The following is a 21,445-nucleotide window of genomic DNA, read 5'->3' as shown; positions in this document are numbered from 1 at the left end:
TGCCAGACGCCAGCAGCATCCTCCAGCTGGGCCAACCGCAGGTGTCTCCATGAAGTCCCAAACATCCCCTCAGGGCAGACTTGCACCCAGCTGCCACCCCTGGTCTAGGACGCCCATCCTTGCCATTTTGCCAGGAGTTGAGTGGGTCCTGGGATGCAGGGCTTTGTTTCAAAGCGGAAACTGTCCTCACTCTGCCGGTTCTGCCCTAACACCACCCCAAACCCTGCTAGAGCCTCCTGTCTCTGGGAGCCGCTCCAACTGGAGGAGCTTCAGCTGCGCATTGTGTTCACATGCAGGTCCCGACTCCCGAGGTGGGGACGGGGCCTGAGCACCAGCTCCCAGTGGTAGGGGTGCTGCTGGTGTCTGCAGGCCACACAGGAGCAGCAAGGGCCTGGCCTGGAAGGGCCGGGCCTTCCACTGGACCAAGGCTCTGTGCAGGGCCGATTCTGGAGAGGGGTGTCCCCCTCATGGTGGAGCAGTGCTTCTTCTCAACTGCAGAATTTCAAAACGAGGCCTGGGCCCCAACCTCCAAGATTCCAATTCAGTCGGTCTGGGGTGGGATCCAGCAGGACATTTTTCAGTGTCCCTGAGGCATGGTGAGATGGACCAAGATGGAGAGTGCTTCAGCAAGAGGGTCAGAGGTCCCAGCACCTACTTATCGGTGCAAGAACCTTGAAGCAGATGCAGAGCACAGCCTGGTACCCCCTCATCCGGGAGCCCACCAGGCAGGCGGCCTCCCTGCGTCTTGCTCACCCCACAGGGCCTTCCACCCGCCCCACCCCACCCCACCCGGAACCCGATGGCCGCTCATGACAGAGCACGAAAACCAACACCCTCTGCACCTTAAACCACCCGCCGTGGGACTCGTTTCCTTCAGTAGCTTCCACTGGACGGAGGAATCTTTGGCCAAAGGTGGACAGAGCTCTGGTGGAGACACTGAATTCCGTGCAGGGGGCTGCGGGGTCAGGGGGTGTGGGGTTGCCCATCTCCCCGCTGAGCCCAGGTAACGGTAACGGCAGGGGCTGTGCCCCCGCCCAGGCTCGGCCTGCGGAGCTGCCCTCTGCCCTCTTGAGTCCTGGGCTGGGGGAAGGGACCGTGGGAGAAAGCTGGCAGTGCAGCCACACAGATCTCACTGCTGCCACCGGGGCCGCTGAGCGCCCGTCCCAGCCCAGGTGGTGTGTGGGGAGCCAGGACCAGTCCCCACCCTCCAAAATCAACCTTCCTGGCCTGTCCCCAACCTGAAAGTAGTGACTTGAGGACACAAGCCTTCAGCACAGAGGTCTCTTAAGCTGCAAACAGGAGACGCGGTGGGAGAGCCTTGAATGCTTAGGGTGAAAACTGGTTTCAACCGCTTCTTCCCCTTAATAGAAAAACCAAATCAGCCTGATCCAGTAAAAGCAGGAAAGAAGGGGCGGAGCAAAGGAAGCAGGACAGGGATCAGGTCGTCCAGGGCTTTGCAGGAGGGGCCCTGGCCTGTGGAGATGCTTCCTAAGGCAGGCGGGCCCACGCCCCCTCGTCTGCTGTCTTGGGACGGTTTCTGGCCCAAATCCGAGAGGCTGCGGTTCCAGCCCCTTGGTCCCTGCTCTTAAACCTCTTTGTCGTGTTGCATTTTCCCACAGCAAAAGCCCTGCTGGGAAAATCCGACGCATTTTCTCGAGGAAGATGTTACTGCCTGTTCAATTTCCAGCCCCTTCTTTCCCCGGGAAGCAGGGTTAAGGCCGACTCCGCGTTCCTCTTCGCTTGTGTGTGTTGCTGGCGGCGAGGGGTGGGTGGCTGGCGGGAGGCGCGCAGGGAAGGGGACCGAGCTCCTGCCCCGGGTCCTGAGCCTGGCCTGCCTGTCTTTCCTCCCGCCAGTCAAGACCGAGGCGGTGTGGGTCCGAGCGGGCGAGTACATGGGCCAGCTGCTGGAGCAGGCCTTCCTGCACTTCTTCGTCACCGCCCGTGTCAACGAGACCAACGATGTCCTGGCCAAGCAGAAGTCCGTCGTGCTGACCATCCCCAAGATCAGCCTGAAGGTCAGTTTTGACATCTCGGAGGAGGGGCGGGGCAAGGCTGTTGATTCGGCAGCCGGGCTTCGCGCGCGCGCGCGTGTGTGTTTGTGTGTGTGTGTGTGTGTGAGTGCGTGTCCTCCAGAAAAAAGGAAAAGAGAGAGAGAGAGAGAGAGAAAGGGGTCAGGATGCTCCTGTTCTTTGAAAGAAGGAAACCACGCCCTGTATATAGACTTGCACACATAACACTTTTCTCTCCTCTGCGGATTTAAATATATAGATGTGGCTGCAGATATAAATAGAACCCGTGGGGGAGAAACACGCGTGTGGAGGAAGATAGAGATGCGTGGAGGGTGCAGACACTTAGAACTCGGGGTGTCCGGAATACCGTGGGTCGGGCGTGGCCGCGGGAGGCCCCCCGGACCCCCTCCGGCTGCACGTTGCCCTGGGGTAGTGTTCACGGAGCTGAAAGGCACAGACCCAAGTGTCAGCCACATGGCCGCGACTTGTCACACGTGTAGACGCCTGGCGCCTGCCAGCCAGATGCAGACACAGGATTTCCAACGTCCAGCACGGCAGGAAGTGCCTCGCGCCTTTTCCCATCAAGCACTCCCTCCCCGATCCCGGGACCACCTCTTTTCTGGCCTCTGTCACCACGGGGTCTTTTTGGCCTCTTTGGAAGGTAGTTTTTATGTGGCCTCCCCATTTACCGGCAGAAATCTCTGGGCACAGGGCTCAAAGGGTGTGCAGAGAAGGGTGGACGATGGGTGGGAACGGAAGACAAGGCGCCTGTGTGCGCCCACTTCTCAGGAGCACGGCAGCATCTGTACCACACCCCTGTCACCTCCTGCTCTGGGAGCAGAACCCCAGGCCTCCAGCAGGGCCCTTGGGGCCTGGCATCTTCTGTCAGCCTTCTCTGGGGCTCAGAGACCTCCCCGAGGGACTGAGAGCGATGAGCACAGAGCCCGAAGTGCGTTCCTTTGAAGGGCTGGATCAGTTGTAGTCGTCTGTGTTGTGAGAGCCTCTAGGGGTGTGGCGGGGGCAGGGAGCAGGGAGGCGGGTAGGCCTTGTGTCTTCTGAGCATTTGCTGTGTGTCGCCTGTAGTGCCAGCAGCTGTCGAGTGGCATTCACAGTGGTGGCTTTCACTGGGTCCAGCACTGGGGAGATGGCTCTTGAGGGCCACCGTTGGACAAGTCACACCAGGACAACACACAGGGCCCTGGAGGCAGACTCCCAGGCCGTGGGCTCTAGAAAGGCTTGAATCACCCCATGGCCATGGTTCTCTCAGCCCAGTCAGCTCCCCCGTCACGGCACCATCTGCAGAGGCCTTAAGACAGAATAAAAGTGAGAGGTGTAGGGTCCACAGGGAGAACGGGACAACTGCAGAGTTCCTGCCGTGGCTCGGGGGTTAAGAACCTGACTAGGATCCATGAGGGTGCGGGTTCGGTCCCTGCCCTTGCTCAGTGGGTTAAGGATCCGGCGTTGCCGTGAGCTGTGGTGTAGGTCGCAGACGCGGCTTGGATCCTGTTTGCTGTGGCTGTGGCTGTGGCTGGCAGCTGCTGCAGCTCTGATTTAACCCCTAGCCTGGGAACCTCCATGTGCTGCACCTGTGGCCCTGAAAAGCCCCCCCCCCCAAAAAAGAAAAAAGAAAAATGCAAAACAGAGAAGTGGTGGTGTCGGGGTTCCTGCAGAGGAGCCGTTGGTCCCCTGAGGACGAGGATTCAGTAGCGTAAGGGCCATGGTGCCCAGCTGGGCGGCCTGCCCACCACCTGCAAGGCGGCTGCCCTCGTGGCGGCCTCTCCCTGGGAGACACGCCGTCCCCTGCAGGCCTCTCGGGGGCTCGGAGGCTCCTCTCCCGCACTCGGTCAGGGATGCAGCCTCCGAACCTTTCCCACCAGAGCCCAGGCCCACCCGCTCCCCTAATTATGGTCGCACAGCCTGTCCCTGTGGCCCAGGGTCGGGAGAGACCCTTCCAGGCGTGAAGTGCTCACACCACCGCCTAAAATAGAATTTAATTGCGCCGCTGCTGATAAACCGGGTGTAGGAAGGAAACGGATATAACCTTCTCTGGGATGTTAGCAACTGGGGGCCGTGGGTTAGTTATTCCCCCAGTTTCCTTAAAGAGCAGTTTACTTCCCCTGGCGGAACCCAAATCCCTCCTGGACAGGGTGGGCAAACTTTACAAAGTGCTCTGGGGGGTTCTTTTCATTTTGTTCTGTTTTTCTAAATTTCCATAAAGGTATCAGGAACACCCTTCTTAGAGAAAATGAATTTTATTATTTATTTATTAAATAATAATAAATTATTATTATTTAATAAAATAATAATAATTTATTATTATTTTAATAGTAGGTAGGGCCGTCTGACCGGGGCGCGAGCGTGAGCGGGTTGGCAGTTCCGGCCACTGTGCAGGTCCTGGTGTGTCAGGAGAGGAGCAGGCCTGGTCCCATCGGTGCTCCCTGAACCACTCGCCTCATCAGCCACCTTCACCCCAAGGACCAGCTAAACCCGAGCAGGGGAAGAGGCGCCCCTGGTAAAGCAGCTCACGCCCTGAAGGCCAGCCAGCTGTCCCCGAGCTGTGAGAGTTCCCGGTGCCAGACCCTGGCTAGAGGGCTGGAGACCCGGACACTGCTCAGTCTCCTGGAGACGCGGGGTATGGAGCCGAACGTGCGACTCTGACTTCACTTGGGGAGAGAGAGGACAGTGTGGGGAGGGGGGGGGGAAGGAGCGGGGACGGGGGAGAGGGAGGGGCAGGCAAAGGAGGGGAGAGAGGACGGGAGGAGAAAGAAAACTTTATGTTGAAATGCGACCCAGACCGCTCCCCGTGGTCCAGTGGTTGGGACTCAGCCCTTTCACCACGGCAGCCGGGGTTCAATCCCTGGTCTGGGAAGTGAGATTCCACGTCAAGCCGCTGCAAGCCGTGGCCAAAAAATAAATAAATAAATAAAATTTAATTTTTTTTAAGAAGAAGAGGAGTTCCCATTGGGGCTCAGCAGGTTAAGAACCCGGCAAGTATCCACGAGGATGTCTGTTCGATCCCCGGCCTCGCCCAGTGGTTAAGGATCCAGCGTTGCTGTGAGCTGCGGTGTAGGTCGCAGACGTGGCTCGGATCCTGTGTTGCTGTGGCTGTGGTGTAGGCCGGCAGCTGTTGCTCGTCTGGGAACCTCCATATGCTGCGGGTGTGGTCCTAAAAAGCAAAAGAAAAGGAAAGAAACGTGGCCCAGGAGAGCTCAGGGCAGGGGTGAGACAGGGGAGCTGGAGCCAGCGTGTCAGCAGGAGTTGGAGGGGCAGCTAAATGCAGTGCAGGCCCACAGCTCGGGGCTCCAGACCTCATGGGACACATGTCCCCCAATTCTAGGAAAACACTGGAACCCTTGGTCCACCTCTGGAAGCCTGGGACAGGCCCCCAGCTCACAAAAGCTCCCAAGGTCACCGTGAGGAAGGTGCTAGCCCAGGGTCAGGAGGACAGGATGGGCCTCCTGGGCAGGAGCAGGCGTGAGACCAGCCCAGGGCATCCGCAGTGACAGCAGCTATCAATTCTGAGCTCGGCGGGTCCTGCTTCTCCTGGTCTAGCTTAGTCAGGCCTCATGTCTGCCCTCCAGGCAGGTAGGATTATACCCATTACACAGATGAAAAACCGAGAGGCCCAGACAGGGCAGCGCCCCTTGGCACGATGGTCTAAACACGGGCTCTGGGACCAAACTCTGAGCTCCAGGCCTGTTTCATCTGCACACGAGCTGTGTAACTCTGGGCACGTCCCCCCCACCCCCGCCCCCTCCATCTCTCAGCTTCTGTGTTCTCAGCCGTGACAGAGACCATGGCAGGTCTTACCTCGCAGAGCTGCTGGGCGTGTGTCACACGCTGATGGATGCGAAACGCCCAGCTCTCAAGGGACACCGAGGACGTGTTGTTAGCCTTGTTTCAGATCACAAGCCCCTTGCGTCCCCTGCCAGCGGAGGGAAGGGAGCATCTAACCCAGGCCTTGCCGACTCAGAAGGCTGGGCAGGCCCCTGTGGCCCTGTCTCTGTCATGCCAGAACTTTGCCTGAAAGTTTCCAGGGAAGAGAGAGCACGGGAGTTTGAGTGGAACGAGGTGTGAGGACTGAGCCTTGGGGAGCGGGTAACATTCAGACAGGTGGAGACAGAGGGAGAGACCACTCCAGACACTAGAAGACCCCCACGGGCGAGGGCGGGGAGGGCCAGGTGGACGGAGGCAGGTGTGGGAGCAGCTGGAAGCTGCCGTGGCGGCCGCCCAGGCTGGGAGCAGGGGCTGGCGGTGGGCACCGAGGTGCTGGTGGGGGCCTGGCCAGGCAGCCCGGGCCCCTTTGGTGAGGCTGCAGGCTCTGGCCGAGGGCTTCATGACCAACTCTGCGAACAAAGATGCTTCCGTGGAGATTCCAGGGCATGAACCTGACATGATCCTCCACTCGGACCTCCCGGAGTCAGAACCCCTTTCCTCTCCCTGGTCCGTCCACAGCCTCGGCCTCCGCCTTGGGGCCGGAGCTGCCTGAGGGATAGGGTGCAGCCCTGCTCACCCAGCTCCCACGGTAGGGCGAATAGAGACCAACCTGGCACAGCATAGGGCCCGCCTGTCTGCGTGCACGTCACCGTCCACCAGCACAGTTAGGCCAGTGGACACGTCCTGACCCCGTGAGGACCAGTCTTGGGTGTCATCTGTCCCCCTGACGTAGAGATGGGGACCTGGGCTCCCAGTGACCCTTTTCCAGCCCCCGCCACGCGTGAGCCACAGTGTGTGATCCTCACACGAGAAGTGGTGGGGAGAGACCGTCATTAAACTTTCATGAGCACTCATCTCTTTTCCCAGGCTATCAAAATATTTTGATGAGAAAAGCGTATTTTATTAAAATCAGACATAGAAAAACAACATCAGACAATTTTTTTTTTCTCTGCCTTGCCCTGTGTTGATTGTCGTAAGATACTTTACGTTGGGCAGAGATGCTTGAGCATTTTGATTTCTAAGAACTAGCTGTTTGGGGGAGTGGATGGGGGCCACAGAGGGAACTCAGCTGGTGGGCAGGCCGGAGTCTGCTTTGCGGGACTCGTGCTGTGCGCCCTGGGAGCCGCGTTCCCCTGGGCTTCCCCGGTTCTCAGAGAGCAGTGGAGGCGTCTCAGTTTTCATGTCCTCGCCCAAGTCAGCTAGAGCAAGAACCCAGGAGGAGCCTCTGTGGCCCCTTTTCCGCAGAAACCAGCAGCCCAGGGGCTTGGATGGTTCATAATCTACCTGGGCTGCCTTGGGCTAGGTACTCAACGCTGTATCCCTTAAACGGGTCCAGAGATATTGCTGACCCCGTGGGCTGCCGGGAGGGGTGTCGGAAATCATCCATCGCAAAGAGCTTAGCGTGGTTCCCGGATCCCAGGCAACACAGACCAGCGACCGTCTGCAGCCGCCACTCAGGGAAGCCACCACCATGCTTCCTGTCCCCCTCCTCCCTCTCCTCCTCCTCCTCCTCTCTGAGGAATCACCTGAGGAATAATGAGTGTCCCCAACACGCTTGATAGCCACTGGTTAAACTGAGAGATGGCTTTGGTTTCATTACATCCTCTGAGAGCCTAAATATCTGAAACTTTCCATCAAGCCAAAAAATGACGAGGAAGCCTCGTGGTCTCTTTCTCCTGGAACCCTGGACCTTGAACCAGCTGCCTCCCCAGGTCTGCATGTTTCTCCCCGCCCCCACCCCCCTCCCCTGGGGTCCCTGTGACTCTGTCACGTGTCCTGGTCGCCAGGACGCACCCCCGCTATGTCCGCAGCTCTTCGGCGGGAGGCTGGGCAGGGCGCTGGGCTCCGCTTCTGACTGCTCTTTAGAAAGTGTCCGCGGAGCCTGCCAGCCTCTCTCCTTCGTGGTCCTCAGCTCGGAACCTGGGAAACCAGATCCACGTGGCTCCCTGCGAGGGAGCCAGGAAGTTCTGGTCACCCTGGAGGCCTGGCCGCCTTTGAAAGCCCCAGAGCATTTTGGGTCAATAAATGCCATGTGCCACATGCTCTGCCGGGTCAGTTCACTTACAGTACCGCACTGACGCTTCCCAGTGGCTGCTTAAGAAACCAAGGCCCAGAGAGTTCAGGTGACTGGCCCGAGGACACACAGCCGTGGCCCCTCACCTTCAGACCCTGAGTACAGCATGCTTTCCCTCGGCTTCCGCAGCCATGGTCCATGTCTTTGTCCCAGGGGCCCTCACCACTGCCCTGAGCCACCTGTCCCGCCAGGAGAGGCTCTGAGCAGCTGATGCTGAGGGAGGGGCCCAGGCTGACTCGCTCTCCACCTGCTCACGGCATCGCTCATGGCAGATCAGGCGGGAGAGCACGTCCCAGCCTGTCCGTGGGCCAGGCCCCCACTGGAAGGTGCGTTTCCACCTCCTTCTCAGCACAGCCTGCACTTGAGAATGAAAGTGAGAAGCTGTCGGTAACCGGGGCACCTGCAAATGTTCTCTATGCATTTCCTCTTCCCTGTCTTTTTCACCATGAAAGGAACACGGGCAAAGTAACACATCAAAGATAACAACCATCTACCTTATCGTGTGACCACACACTGCTTGAGCTACTGGTTATTTTTGAAAATGATATCTCTATCTTTACCCGAAATAGAAAATTCTATTATCATCAAGTGATAGAATATATCGAGGCCCCACGGCCACCCATCATGTTTCACTCCGGCATAGAAATCCGATTCGTTCCCCATAAAGTCAGAAAGAAAGACTTGGGTTGAACGTATGTGTTCAAATTTAATTCAGGGTCAAGTTGCAGTCCTTGGGCTCAGCGGGAGGTAGTGATGGCATAAGTTAATAGTGCAAATGATTCTTCAGGGGATTTCAGGAAGAAAAGACACTATTTTCAGCAAAAAAAAAAAAAAAAAGGAACTATTTCTGCCTCTCTGCTGTCAGAGATGACAGTGTCTGTCGTGTTTAAAGATGAATGTTTTGGAATCAGAGCATGCTAGATTCACATCTGGGTTCTGCCAACCAGGAGGCTCTGATGCGGGGGCTTTGTGTATCGTCTAAGTTGTAGTTCCACATTCAACAGAGGGAGGGCCGTGTTACCGTCCACCCCCAAGTCCACGGGGTAGGAAGGCGATGAGCAGGGCGCCTGCATCTCTAGTACAACACTGAGAGTGCTGTGAGTTGCTGTTACTGTGATTAGGAGTCGGCGTCAGTGAAGATCGGTGCTCAAGCGGTGACCTTGGCCCCAGACCGCCTGTACTGGGTCTCGCGTCCCCTGCTTGCTCTCTCTGTGAACTTGAACAAGCCACTAAACTTGTCTGTGCCTCTCTTTCCTCGTCTGTAAAATGGGAACGCATAGCCTCCACCTCACAGGGTCGTGAGGATTCAAAGAGTTAATACAAGTCACTCCACAGTATTGACCAACAGAACTGCCCATAATCACAGAAATACTCTCCATGTGCCCGGGCCAGTATGATGCAGCCACCAGCCACGTGAAGATATTGAAGAGTGGAACTGTGGCTCGTACAATTAAGGAACTGAATTTTTCTTTTATTTAAATTCATTTAAATTTCAGTAGTGATACGTGGCTCATGGCTACCGGCTACCATGTTGGACAGGCTTAGGACATGGCCCAGCTGCCTTAAAAACATGCACCTTATGTAGTAGGTGCTACCTGATGGGGGCTGGTGAGAAGCAACAGTAGTTATTTAATGCCGGTGAGCGTGGTTTACGAATAAGCAGCTGCTTATGAGCAGCAGTGACCGTGGGCTGTGGAGGAAAAAAGATTCAGTCAGGAAATACCCCCACTTGAATTCTCTAAGCAGAAGACAGTGAGATGTTGAATGTTGGGCAGGCCTTTTTTTTTTTTTTTTTTTTAAATGCCAACACCCACGGCATATAGAAATGCCCAGGACAGGGATTGAATCCGAGCCACAGCTACGGCAACACTGAATCCTTTAACCCACTTCGGTGGGCTGGGAATCAGAATCCGTGCCTCTGCAGCAACCCGAGCTGCTGCAGATGGATTCTTAACCCACGGCTCATGGCAGGAGCTCCTGGGCAGGCTTTTATACTTGGTTTGGTTTGCGTCTCCCAGTTTCATGATCATCTCAGCAGTCAGGCAAAGGAAGTTTAAACTCCAGGTACAAGAGACAAATGCCAGAAAAGGGACACGGAGTCTCTGGTAATTGCAAAAGAAACTCCCCGTGCCCTGCGGCGGGTCCCTCCTTTCATCTCGGCCTTCCCCCAGCTTCAGAATCACAGAGGGCTGGGACGTGTTTACAGACCCGAGCCAGCCACTAATGACGGAGATGCTATCTCTCGAAGAAAACTGACTAGGTTTGACATGTGAGGTTCTCCCAGAAGGCTCCATCTTCGAATCATACTCAGATCGAAAGCCAAACACTGGGCCCGCTTTTCAAATACTCACTTTCCCCTGGTCTCTGTCATCAGTGGCAGAGCCAGCCTTCCGATATGGAAAGCATCTTTAACCTGGAGCCCACTGGCCCCGCGAGGGCCGAGGGTCAAAGCCGTGGGTCTGGAACCAGCCCCTGACACCTACCTGCCCAAAGTGTGCTGGTCTTGTATTTGTCACTGTGTGTGTCTGTGAAAAGAAGGGCCAGTGGCTATTATCAGATTTTTTTTTTTTAAGGGATTGTCCCCGTAATTGCAGCGGCCCGCCATGCCGAAGGCAGATGGCTCCAAAATATTTTTCCTCCAAAACCAAAGTGATCATAGCACTTTCTGAAGCAGTCCCACTTTAGACAGTTTCTGTAAATGTTATCTTTAGCCTGTATTTTTAGAAACCAAGAAGTGTTCTGAAATTTTTTTCTCAACTTGGGAAAAAGATGTTGGATGCCCTTGAGAATGAAACCAAAGGTTCCAAGTCAAATATTCTAATCACGGACTTTCATGCAGCCGTCCCGCAGTATCTACCAGGGATTGGTGCCAGGATCCCTGCAGACACCAAAGTCCATATCCATGGGTTCAGCACCCAGGAATTCAGCCCGTCATGGGTTCCACTGTGCATGCCAGGTGGAGGACTATTGAGTCGACGCTGCTTGGCACACAGCCCATGCTTTGTAGGGGACACCTGCTCTTGTCACCGTTATAATCAGTGTCTGCTCCTCTCTGACCCTCTTCCCTGCTCTCCCATGCTTCCCACCTCAGAAGGCAGAGATTTGAAACTCAAACCGGGGAATTGGCTGCAATGTTCATTTTTCTTATAGATATTTTAAATCCCATAGACATAAATGTAGCCAAGAGTAAATAGATGAGGTTTTAGTCTTAAGTCTTTTTTTGCCTTTTTTTTTTTGCTTTTCAGGGCCGCACCAACGGCATACGGAAGTTCCCAGGCTAGAGGTTGAATCGGAGCGACAGCTGCCGGCCGACGCCACAGCCACACAGGATCTAAACCGCAGCTGGGACCTACACCGCAGCTCACAGCAGCGCTGGATCCCCCACCCGCTGAGCGAGGCCAGGGATGGAGTCCGTGTCCTCATGGATACTTGTTGGGCTCTTTACTGCTGAGCCACGATGGGAACTCCCTATTCTTAACTTTGGGGTGAAGATGTGAGAATCTTCTTCTCAGGGCAGTGACCTTCCTCTTCCCTCTATTCATAAAAAAGGCTCATGTTCACACAATTTTTCCTGTGACACGGTTAAAAGAAGTAAGGTATTCTACTGGCTGGTTGATATGTAGAAAACTCAAACAACCCATGAGTTCCATTTTTAAGCAGGCAACCTAACGGGCAGCAGCGAGATGTTAGAGTTGAAAGTGGGCTAAAGAAAAGAAATGAAAAAAGCACGAGCGACCATGTACTGAGCCCTTGTCGTGTGTCGCGCATTGAGGTGGCTGCTTTCTATGGATCCCTTCCTCCTGCTCCTTTCCTTTGAGGGCAGAACGATTATTATTATCTTGTCCCCATGTTTTTAAGAGCTTGTGCGGGTCCGTCCATTTGGCCTGTCAGAGCTGCTAAGTGAACAAACAAACGCTCCGGCTCCCCGGCCAGAGTCCCGCATGTTGGCCCCTTGTCGTGAAAGGGCGCATCATTCCAAGCAGGTGGCCCTTTGCAAACAGCAGCAGAACTAAAGTCACGGCAGCGATAAAACGGCCTCCTACCTCAGGGACCCCATACGAACGTCAGGCCTGTTTCAGAGACAAGCACACTGGGTCTTAGAAAGGTTGAGAAAGTCACCCGCGCCCCCACTGCTAGTTAAGTATTGAAGCTGACCTCGACCTCTGGCCAAACACCCGAGCTTCTGAGAGCTGTGCTGGATAAACTCCCCAGCAAATAGCCTCACGCCCTCCTGGCCTCAGATGCTGTGGCTGCAGAGGGAAAGTCCCTTTGGTCTGTTTGAGGGTCCAGCTTCCTCTCCTTCAAGTTCAAGGAGGACTCCCTCCTCAGATGTATTTCTTCCTGGGGTGCTTCCAAGGAAGAAAGCCCTGCACCCCCTCCCTGCCCCCAAGCATTTTCTTCCTCTTGAACTCAGGGATGCCTCCCCCTTCCTGGCAGGAAGCTTGAACCCTTTCCAGAAGCGGGGTTCCCCTGGCCGCCCTCACCCCGGGGAAGCTGTCACTACACCAGTGCACTTCCACCTCCTGCTGACAGCAACAGCCGATGGCCGCAGCGATTAACCCAGACTCTAATTAGGGTGGTTTTTATCATGAAGAAAAGAGTGTGATTCTAATTAGTAATTTTCCATCTTTTTCTCAAGAGGCGTCCCCCCGGTCAGGGCAATAAGCTGCTCCCTTGGCAAAAAGTAGCCATGCTGTAAAACGGAAGAAAAAGCAAAGCTGCTTAAGGACACAGGGGAGCAGAAAGAGGCCTTATGTGCCACTAACGAGCTTCCTTCTCCCCCAACTCACTTCCTAGGTCCGTGGCACTCAGGCAGTGGGTTCTGACATGGTGGTGACAGTTGAGTTCACCAACCCCTTAAACGAACCCCTGCAGAATGTCTGGATGCGCTTGGATGGTCCTGGAGTGACAAGGCCACTGAGGAAGATATTCCGGTGAGTGGGGGGGCGGGGGGGTGTGTGACGGGGGCTGTGGGACATCTGTCTTTCTCCGTCTCTTCCAAACTCCCATCTAATCCCCCATGAACCTGCCTGAGGAGCCGCTGCCCCCCTCTTGGCCATGCAGTAAGTGGGGGTACAAACAAGGTTGGGGTGACCGGCACTCCCACCATTCAGTCCTTACCACCACTCTGAAGTGATAGGTGCCATCAGAGCTGCCTTGGGTGATGGAGGAATTTGAGGCTTTGCCAGGTCCACTGGTTTGTCCCACGGTGTGCAGTTTCTAGACGTAAGCCAAGATCCAGAGGTAGGGTGACTGGTGTCGGATCCCAGGGGTCAAGAATCTTGCCAGAACCTCCTCATGGGTTCCTTCGACTAATATTTACGGGGTGCCCATGAGGCAGACGTTAGGCTGAAAGACGTTCCTGCTCCTGAGTCGTTTTTCTCCAACCCCACCTCTAACGGGGTGACCACCCCAAGCACTCTGCACGCCTGCGGCTTTCGGTAGAATGAAGGTGGGCCTAAAGTGGTCTGGACTTGGTTCTGGGGTTCAAGCCTATGCAGGGAATCCACCCCGGTTATCCCGGGGGATCAGGTACCACCCACCTGTCATCGTCGTATGAATGAAATGCTGCTCCTGTGATTGCCACTGACAAAGAGTGTCACCCAACAAGACAGCCCGTCCATGGTCAGGTAGTTCCTTTTTTTTCCTTTTTTTTTTTTTTTAAGGTCCACACCCACATTATGTGGAGGTTCCCAGGCTCGTGGTTGAATTGGAACTGCAGCTGCCAGCCTACACCACAGCTATGGCAGTGCCGGGATCCAAGCCACATCTGTGACCTACACCACAGCTCACAGCAACACTGGATCCTTAACCCACTGAGTGAGGTCAGGGATCAAACCCACATCCTCAAGGATACTAGTCGGGCTCTTAACCCACGGAGCCACACGGGAACTCCATGTCAGGAAGTTCTGATTGTTAGCCAGTACTTCCCCCTTTCCGTCCTACCAGTGATTGTAGTTCTGCCGTCTGCACCTGTGCTCGGAATGAGGCCCTTTTTTCCTCCGTTGTATGGTTCCCAGGTGTTTGCACACGGCTGTCACATCCTCCTTGCGTCTTCGCTCTCCCTACCCTGCCTTCATGCCCTCCCACCAGTGTGGTTTCAGCCCCCTTCCTCTCCCACCTGCCCGTTTGTCTGCACTCCTCTTCAAGCGCGACACCCGGGATGGATCCCAATCTTGAGGTTTGTTACTTTCCTTTCCACCGCAAATGAGTCCCTGTCAGCATCCATCCGTCCCCCACAGTTGTTGCGGGGTGACCTTCTAAGGTGCACACCACGCGGTGGAGAGGGGTGGAAACTGCCTCCTGACCAGAAATGTTAGGGTTTCCCAAACCAGCACCGTTTGTGGAGGCTACCAGCTCCGAGTCTGGGGGACACGGGCGAGGCCTGCTTCACCCTTTCCGAGGCACCCACGTGCCCAGCAGGGGCTCTGCGTTCCTTTCAAATGACAGCGTTCTGGCCCATCCATGAAGAGGCGCCTGCTGCCAGTGGAGGCAATAAACAGAGAAAAGAATTTGAGTGCTTAAAAAAAAAAAATGCAAGCGCAAACCATAGCAACTTCCTGTGCGAATAGGCAAGGTGCAAGGGGGAAAAAAAGAATGAAATCAGAAATCAACCCCAGCTAGAGGGCAGGGTCGCAGCCGGAGCCCCGCTTTCGTCAGAAACGAGTCTCCCTCGCCCGTGCTCACACCTTCCCACGCGCGCATCCCAGGCGAGAACCGCTCAGGCAAAGTGGAACACGTTTCTTCTCCAAACCAGCCCCCTGCTGTATCCAGTGTTTCCTTCTCCAGCCGTAACCCCCCCCCCCTCCAGTTTCCTCGGAGGGGACCAGAACCTGCTCCTTGGCCGTGTAAGACCCCCGCCTTGATCACACGCCAGTGCGGGGAAGGAGACGATGCATGTGTCTCAGGAAAGATGCATCCCGGCCGAGGACGCACCGTTTAGGAGACGCGGGGCTCAGAGCGGGTGGAGTGACCAGGAGAGTTGCGGTTGGGGGGGGGCGACAGCTGAGGCATCAGGGGAAGGATGGAGGAGCCTGGGCCCCACACGGTGGACGCAAGGCCAGGGTCCTACCCACATTCCGCCCTAGCTTCTATCCATAATCATTTCAGCTCATAGGTCTATGCAGATAGAGAGCCAGGACCTCCGTCTCTTAGGGGGACCCAGATCCAAAGGGCCGGTCCGCCAAAGAGAGGGAAACTCTGTTTCAAACAGGCTGTCAAAAGTTGGGAATAACTTGACACCGAAAATATTTATGGGAGTTCCCGTTGTAGCTTGGTGGGTTAAGGACCCAACTAGTATCCACGAGGATGCAGCTTTGATCCCTGGCCTCACTCAGTGGGTTAAGGATCCGATGTTGCCACAGGCTGCTGTGTAGGTTGCAGATGCGGCTCGGATCTGGTGTTGCTGTGGCTGTGGTGCAGCCGGCAGCCCAGCCGCAGCCAGATTTGACCCCTGGCAGGGGAAACTCCATATGCCACAGGTGCAGCCCTAAAAAGAAAAAAATATAACAAATTATGATCTGGGGGTGGGGCTGGGGAGAGAGCGCTACTTGCTCTGTTTCCTCCTGCCTCCCCCTCACACCTTTACAACCGAGACCCAAGCCAACCCGTGCCCACATCCACCCTGTCAGATAACTGATACGTGTACCCTCTGCTGCCAACATCTGATCTAAGAGCAGCAGAGCTGTGTGTGTAAGACCTGGAGCCTCCAAAAGTTCAGTTCTGTAGAACCGGAGCCGGACTCCTTTCTCACATACGCATGGGCCCGCCCACCCCTGCAGGGGCCCTCGGGGGCAGGGGGCTGGAAGGAGAGACCTGCGGGGATTGAACCCGGGAAGAGGTGGCCTCACGTGCACTCCCCGCACAGGGCCCAGCAGGTGCTTTTTCCTTTCCTGCCCCCACCTCCCCGCCCCTCAGCCGCAAGGAGGGGCTGCTCACACAGACCCTCAGCGTTCAAGTTTCTGCACTTGACACTTGCCCAACCTCGAGTGATTCGTCTTGCAGGGTCCTTTCTCCCTTTAAAAAACGATCAGGTTCAGGATGTTGTTTTCAGAGGAGAGGTCCCCGACTTTGTGATGTTGTTTTTAACTCTGAGTCTCTCCACCGGGGCCCAGGGCCGGACTCGCGGAGGGCAAACCGGAGATAGTTGCGGTTGGTTGTAATAATGAGCCGAGAGGCCGGCGGGCGTTCAGGAAGATAAATGGCAGGAGTGTCTTGGCCGCTCAGCACGTTCCCGAGAACCATTTATCATAACATCCGGCCCTGGGAAAAGAGGATTATTCCAGGATTACGCTGCTCACCAAGAGGAGGAAATGATTTTTCTCCTTTCTCTGTAGGTAGATTCCTACCTAGACGTGCATTGGTCTCATCACCTGTGACTCTCTTTGCTGATTCTGTAGGTGTAGATGCCAGTAGATGAAGGCAGGAGGGGCACGGGGGCTGCAAGTTCGAGCAAACCATGAAGTCGAGTGCAAGGATTACAGTTTCTGTTGCAGGGACTTACCTGCGCTGGCTGGCCCCAGGCCAGATCCCTAAGCAGGACGAATATTTTGCCAAATGTTCCGGATTGGTCACTTGGGGAAAGCAGGGAAGAGAGACTGAATGGATCAGGGTGAGAAACAGCACAGCTTTGAGAAAGAAAGGTCTGGAGTTCCCGTCGTGGTGCAGCAGAAACGAATCCGACTAGGAACCGTGAGGTTGTGGGTTTGATTCCCGGCCTCGCTCAGTGGGTTAAGGATCCGGCATTGCTGTGAGCCGTGGTGTAGGTTGCAGACGGGGCTTGGATCTGGCGTGGCTGTGGCTGTGGTGTAGGCTGGCAGGCGCAGCTCCGATTGGACCCCCCCAGCCGGGGAACCTCCATGTGCCACGGGTGCAGCCCTAAAAAGACATACAAGAAATATGTAGAGAACTGCTTCTCTGCACAGAGGCAGGAAGAACTCCCCTAAATTACGTTGCAGAGAGTTCAGGCAGAGCAACAATGACCACAAAGGTGATGGTGGTGATGGCGGCGAAAGTCGTGATAATTAGTGACAACGGCGATAATAGTAATGAAGCCGCGGCAGCGAACACCTACCACCTGCCCCTTCCGGCCACGTTCTGGGCGCAGCAGAAGCACGGACTCGCCCACCCGCCCGCGCCCTCTTCACTTTGTCATAGTGTCTGCTTTTCACAGATGAGGAAACTCCGGGTGAGCTCAGGGGTTTTCAGTCCTTGAATCGTAACATCCATATTTACCCCCCTCTGTGGGCATGCGCGTGTCCTCACCACACACTTTGACCTTCCTCTAACTCAGTGAGCGTTGTGCAACCACATTTGTAAAGAATAAAAACCGAAGAGCAAATACCGGAGTTCCCGTCGTGGCTCAGAGATAAGGGACCCAACCAGTATCCATGAGGACATGGGTTCCATCCCTGGCTCCCTCAGTGGGTTAAGGATCTGGCGTTGCCGTGAGCTGTGGTGTAGGTCGCAGATGCGGCTCCAATTCAGCCCCTAGCCTGGGAACTTTCATATGCCACAGGTGCAGCTCTAAAAAGAAGGGAAAAAAAAAAAAAGAACTATCAAATACCAGATTAATTGAGACATGGAGACGCTCAAAACCAGGCCCTGGAGCAGCCCCCGAGAGAGGCCCCCTGGCTTAGATGCATCTCCTGATTCACTGGCCTCACGTGTAGGCGAGAAAAGGGATTTCTCATTCAGGGTCCAGCTTTTGAGATGTGGAGCGTTTCCCCCTTTTTATCCCAGAGGCTGTACCCCCACAGCCGCAGGTGAAACACCTGTCCGTTCCAGTGTCTCTGAGGAAACCCTGGGGCTCTGACTTCATGTGAGTCGGTCAAGCCCAGGAGAAAGGCCCATCTCTCTCCCCTCACTTTGGCTCTGGCTAAAGCAATGCTGTCTGGCCCTGACCCCCAGGGACAAATGGGAGCTCACGTGGCTGAGGCCCTTGAACGGCCCTAGACTCACTGTCAGCAGCCGCCCCCCACCCCCACCCCAGGCCAGCCTCAGTAGCACAGAAGTTCACCCCAATTCAAAGCAAGGGTTACCTCAGTTCCATTGCTGTCCAGGCCCTGCAGCGAACGGGGCTGGGGGTTGGTACCTCCCCCCCACCCCCCATGGCTCTGTGGCCTCATCCAGGGGTGTCATTCAGGTGGCCACTGGGGAAATCGGCCAGCCAGGCCCTTCAGTGTCCCAACCCCCATCAGCCAAGAGAAAGAGGGTGGGACTCGGGCAGGCTTGTCCCTGCTTCCTGATCAAGGTGGGAAACTGGGTCTGCCTCTCGGAGCATCAGCCTCCCCTCTCTCGTCCGTCTTTTCAGGGAGATCCGGCCCAACGCCACCGTGCAGTGGGAAGAGGTGTGTCGGCCTTGGGTCTCCGGGCCTCGGAAGCTGATGGCCAGCATGACCAGTGACTCCCTGAGACACGTGTACGGCGAGCTAAACCTGCAGATCCAGAGACGACCTTCCGTGTAGACGCCCACGCGGCTGAGAGGGACCCGGGCCTTGGCCTCCCGGAGTCTTGGCTCAGCATGTCCTAATGCACCAATAGTCAGTCAGCTCTTGCTTTAACTTAGCCGGGAAGACCCAGACGGGACTGGGTGGGGCCGCAGAGGGGCGATGCTGCGTTTCCAAGCTGCACGTTTCAGCACGGCTCTTCAGGGGGGACGTTAGTGTTGAATCTCGCCACCTTCCAGAGGGTTCTGAGCATTAGCTTTAATTAGGCTCTAATGAGGCTCTCCTAGCTCATAAGAGCAAAAGCCATCATTTATCATCTCAAATGGATGCAGCGCCACGTGGCAGAGAACTTCGCTTAGCAGGGGGATCTGCTCAGTACCTGGCCTCGTGAAAAACAGCCCTGCTCATCCCCCACTCTGCCTTTTTTGGGGGGATGGGTAACATGCTCCCCCAGCTTGGGGGGGAAAGCACACGATTTGGACCCCAGGATTCTAGTCCCCTTTGTGGGAATCAGGTTTTAGTGTCTGCATCAGAATTTTTTCCCAGGAATTGAGGGCAGCATCGTTTTTCTTCTTGGCACAGCCAGGAAAGGCCTTTCATCTTGCACCTGCAGCGAAGCGGCGGTCTGCCAAATTTCCAGATTTTCCTTCTGAGAGGATGCGGCCCCATATTAACAAATTGCATTTGTGGGGAGCTTGATCACCTAAGAGGAGATAAGACAGCAGGTGCAATCCTCGGATCTATTAAATAATGTACTTTTATGGTGCATTTTATCGGAGGCGTCACACTGTGGCCAGATCCGCAGGAACCAATATCCCTAACTTTAACCCTTTGGGGGCTGTCGTTCTAGAAAGTCATGAGGCTGACTTGGGACAGTAGGCATGAGGAATTAGTCTCTTTAATTAGTGATTAGCCTTCCTCTGTCTCTCTGGGATCTTCTCCTTTGCACAATGACAAGGGTCCAGCTACAGATTTAGAGACAGAATAAACCCGACACGCTGGAGATGCTGGCAGCTGCAGCGAGCAGGCGCGGGGAAGGACGGGCAGCCACTGATTCGGATTCTCTTGTCCTTGACACCACGCGTGTTGACCCCTCGGCTCGACACACAGGTACTAAAAGGTAACACGGACCCCACCCCGCAAGCAGCCAGGGCTTCTGCACACCTGTTGGCCGAGGACGCTGACATCACTTGCATTAGGGTCCCAGGTTCCAAGAGACAAGGCCATCGGTACTTATTTACAGGGCCAATTTATTGTTAAAATTACCCATTGATATGCCTAGAGTGTGATTTGGGTCAGTAGATGGTGATTCTTTGCAAAAGAAAAGAAAGATGAGCAGTGAGAAGGAAGCCACGGGGGAAACAGGAATGGGATCCTCTGGTCCCTGCAACCACGTTTCTAGGCCGTCGACCCCGTTCCTGGACCTTCAGCACCAAGAATCCATGAGGGTCAGCTGGTCCCCTCTGTAGGCACATCCTAGCTAACTCTGTTAAGTAGTCTCCCAGCATTTGCTAAGCCTTCCAATACTCAACTTTAAAATGAAATGCGTCTTGCTGGACTGTTAACCTGGCTTCATATCATATCTTCTGATTAACTAGAGTGTAATCAACGCTTAAAATAAAAGCTCATAGTTGCACCTGCACAGAGTGAACGCTTTTAATTTCACAGCACGGAGATTACCACCCGCAGCGCTCGAGACACCACCTTCCCTAAGCCGTAGATGACCCGCCCTGGAGAGGGAAGCGAGCATCTCTGCCTGAGAGAAGGAGATGCTGGCGGGTAGTGATGCTACAGTGACCTGTCCCCACTGCCCTCTCTGTGTTTTCTCAACCACAGTCACCAGAGGAACAAGTTTGGTTTGAAAAGCAGCACCCAGAGACGGTAAAATCGTTGGATATGCTTTTTAAAGAATGCGCTCGTGAATCATCACGGTGACTGAGTGGACAGGGCGGTACAGACACTTGTCACCACAAGCACCTTTGGGGGTCTTAGAACAGAGAAGGAAACTATGTGACAAGTATGTGGAGGAGGGCCTGTATCCATGGCAGACACATCACTGTACAGTCACCTCTTGGACTGGGCCTCAGGCTCCTTCTCAACGCAGTCCTCCACGCAGCTGGTACTCAACATAAAACCTCTCCACCAGCCCATCCCCTTTGACAGCTTGGACTCTCCACTGGGTGATAACACTGAGGCTCTAAAGATCCTGTTTCAGCACCGGTAACAAGCAGTGTTTCTCAGATAACAGCAGAGACCCTAAGTTCCCATTTTTACCTGTGCTCATCCTCTGTGCTTCTGAACAAATCCTCATTTGTGTTTATAGCTTTGATGACTAAAGAAGGACAACGGTACTTCTATTTTCACAAGGTTCTTCTGAGGGTATTTCAAGCAAGCCTTAACAATAGCACATGCAAAACGATAGATGGATAGATGGATGGATAGATAATAGATATAGACAGACAGATAGACAGATGATAGAGAGATATAGACAGATAGATGACAGATGGACAATAGGTAGAGATAGATACGAGAGAAAGAGAGTTGAGAGAGAGAAAGAGGAAGGAGGGAGAGTGAATATGTGTGTGTGTTTCACATAATTTTACTTCCGTCCTTTTAAAGAGTAACTAGAGTTCCTGTTGTGGCTCAGCAGGTTATGAACCTGACTAGGATCCATGAGGATGTGGGTTTGGTCCCTGGCCTCCCTCTGTGGGTTAAGGATCTGGCATTGCCGTGAGCTGTGGTGTAGGTCGTGTTGCTGTGGCTATGGTGTAGACCAGTGGCTGCAGCTCCAGTTGGATCCCTAGCCTGGGAACTTCCATACGCTGCAGGTAAATATAATTATTATATAACTTACTGTGACACATAACATTACTTGCAACCTGGAGAAGCTAAAGAGGCCTGGGAAGCAGGGCATCCGGGCAAGTCAGGCTGGGATGGGAGTGGACCCCGAAATCAACCTCTGCTCTGCTGTGCGCTCT

The 21,445-nt window shown here is 54.8% G+C and overlaps 1 protein-coding gene across 2 annotated transcripts in view; it reads left to right on the top strand.

The window, feature by feature from the left end:
• The window catches only part of F13A1 (coagulation factor XIII A chain), a 151,751-nt gene extending 131,642 nt beyond the window's left edge, over positions 1-20,109 (top strand). For both annotated transcript variants that reach the window (XM_047794523.1, XM_047794522.1), the window contains 3 exons: positions 1,855-2,015; positions 12,817-12,953; positions 18,332-20,109. In XM_047794523.1, coding sequence (XP_047650479.1) covers positions 1,855-2,015; positions 12,817-12,953; positions 18,332-18,485 — 452 coding nt within the window. In that variant the 3' untranslated portion in view covers positions 18,486-20,109. The remainder of the gene's footprint in view (positions 1-1,854; positions 2,016-12,816; positions 12,954-18,331) is intronic.
• Positions 20,110-21,445: the final 1,336 nt, after the last annotated feature.

The sequence above is a fragment of the Phacochoerus africanus genome, chromosome 9 (assembly GCF_016906955.1).
Source record: "Phacochoerus africanus isolate WHEZ1 chromosome 9, ROS_Pafr_v1, whole genome shotgun sequence".
In the NCBI taxonomy this organism is placed as follows: domain Eukaryota; kingdom Metazoa; phylum Chordata; class Mammalia; order Artiodactyla; family Suidae; genus Phacochoerus; species Phacochoerus africanus.
Note: the sequence above shows the minus strand (reverse complement) of the source record. Positions and strands in the feature narration are given on the sequence as shown.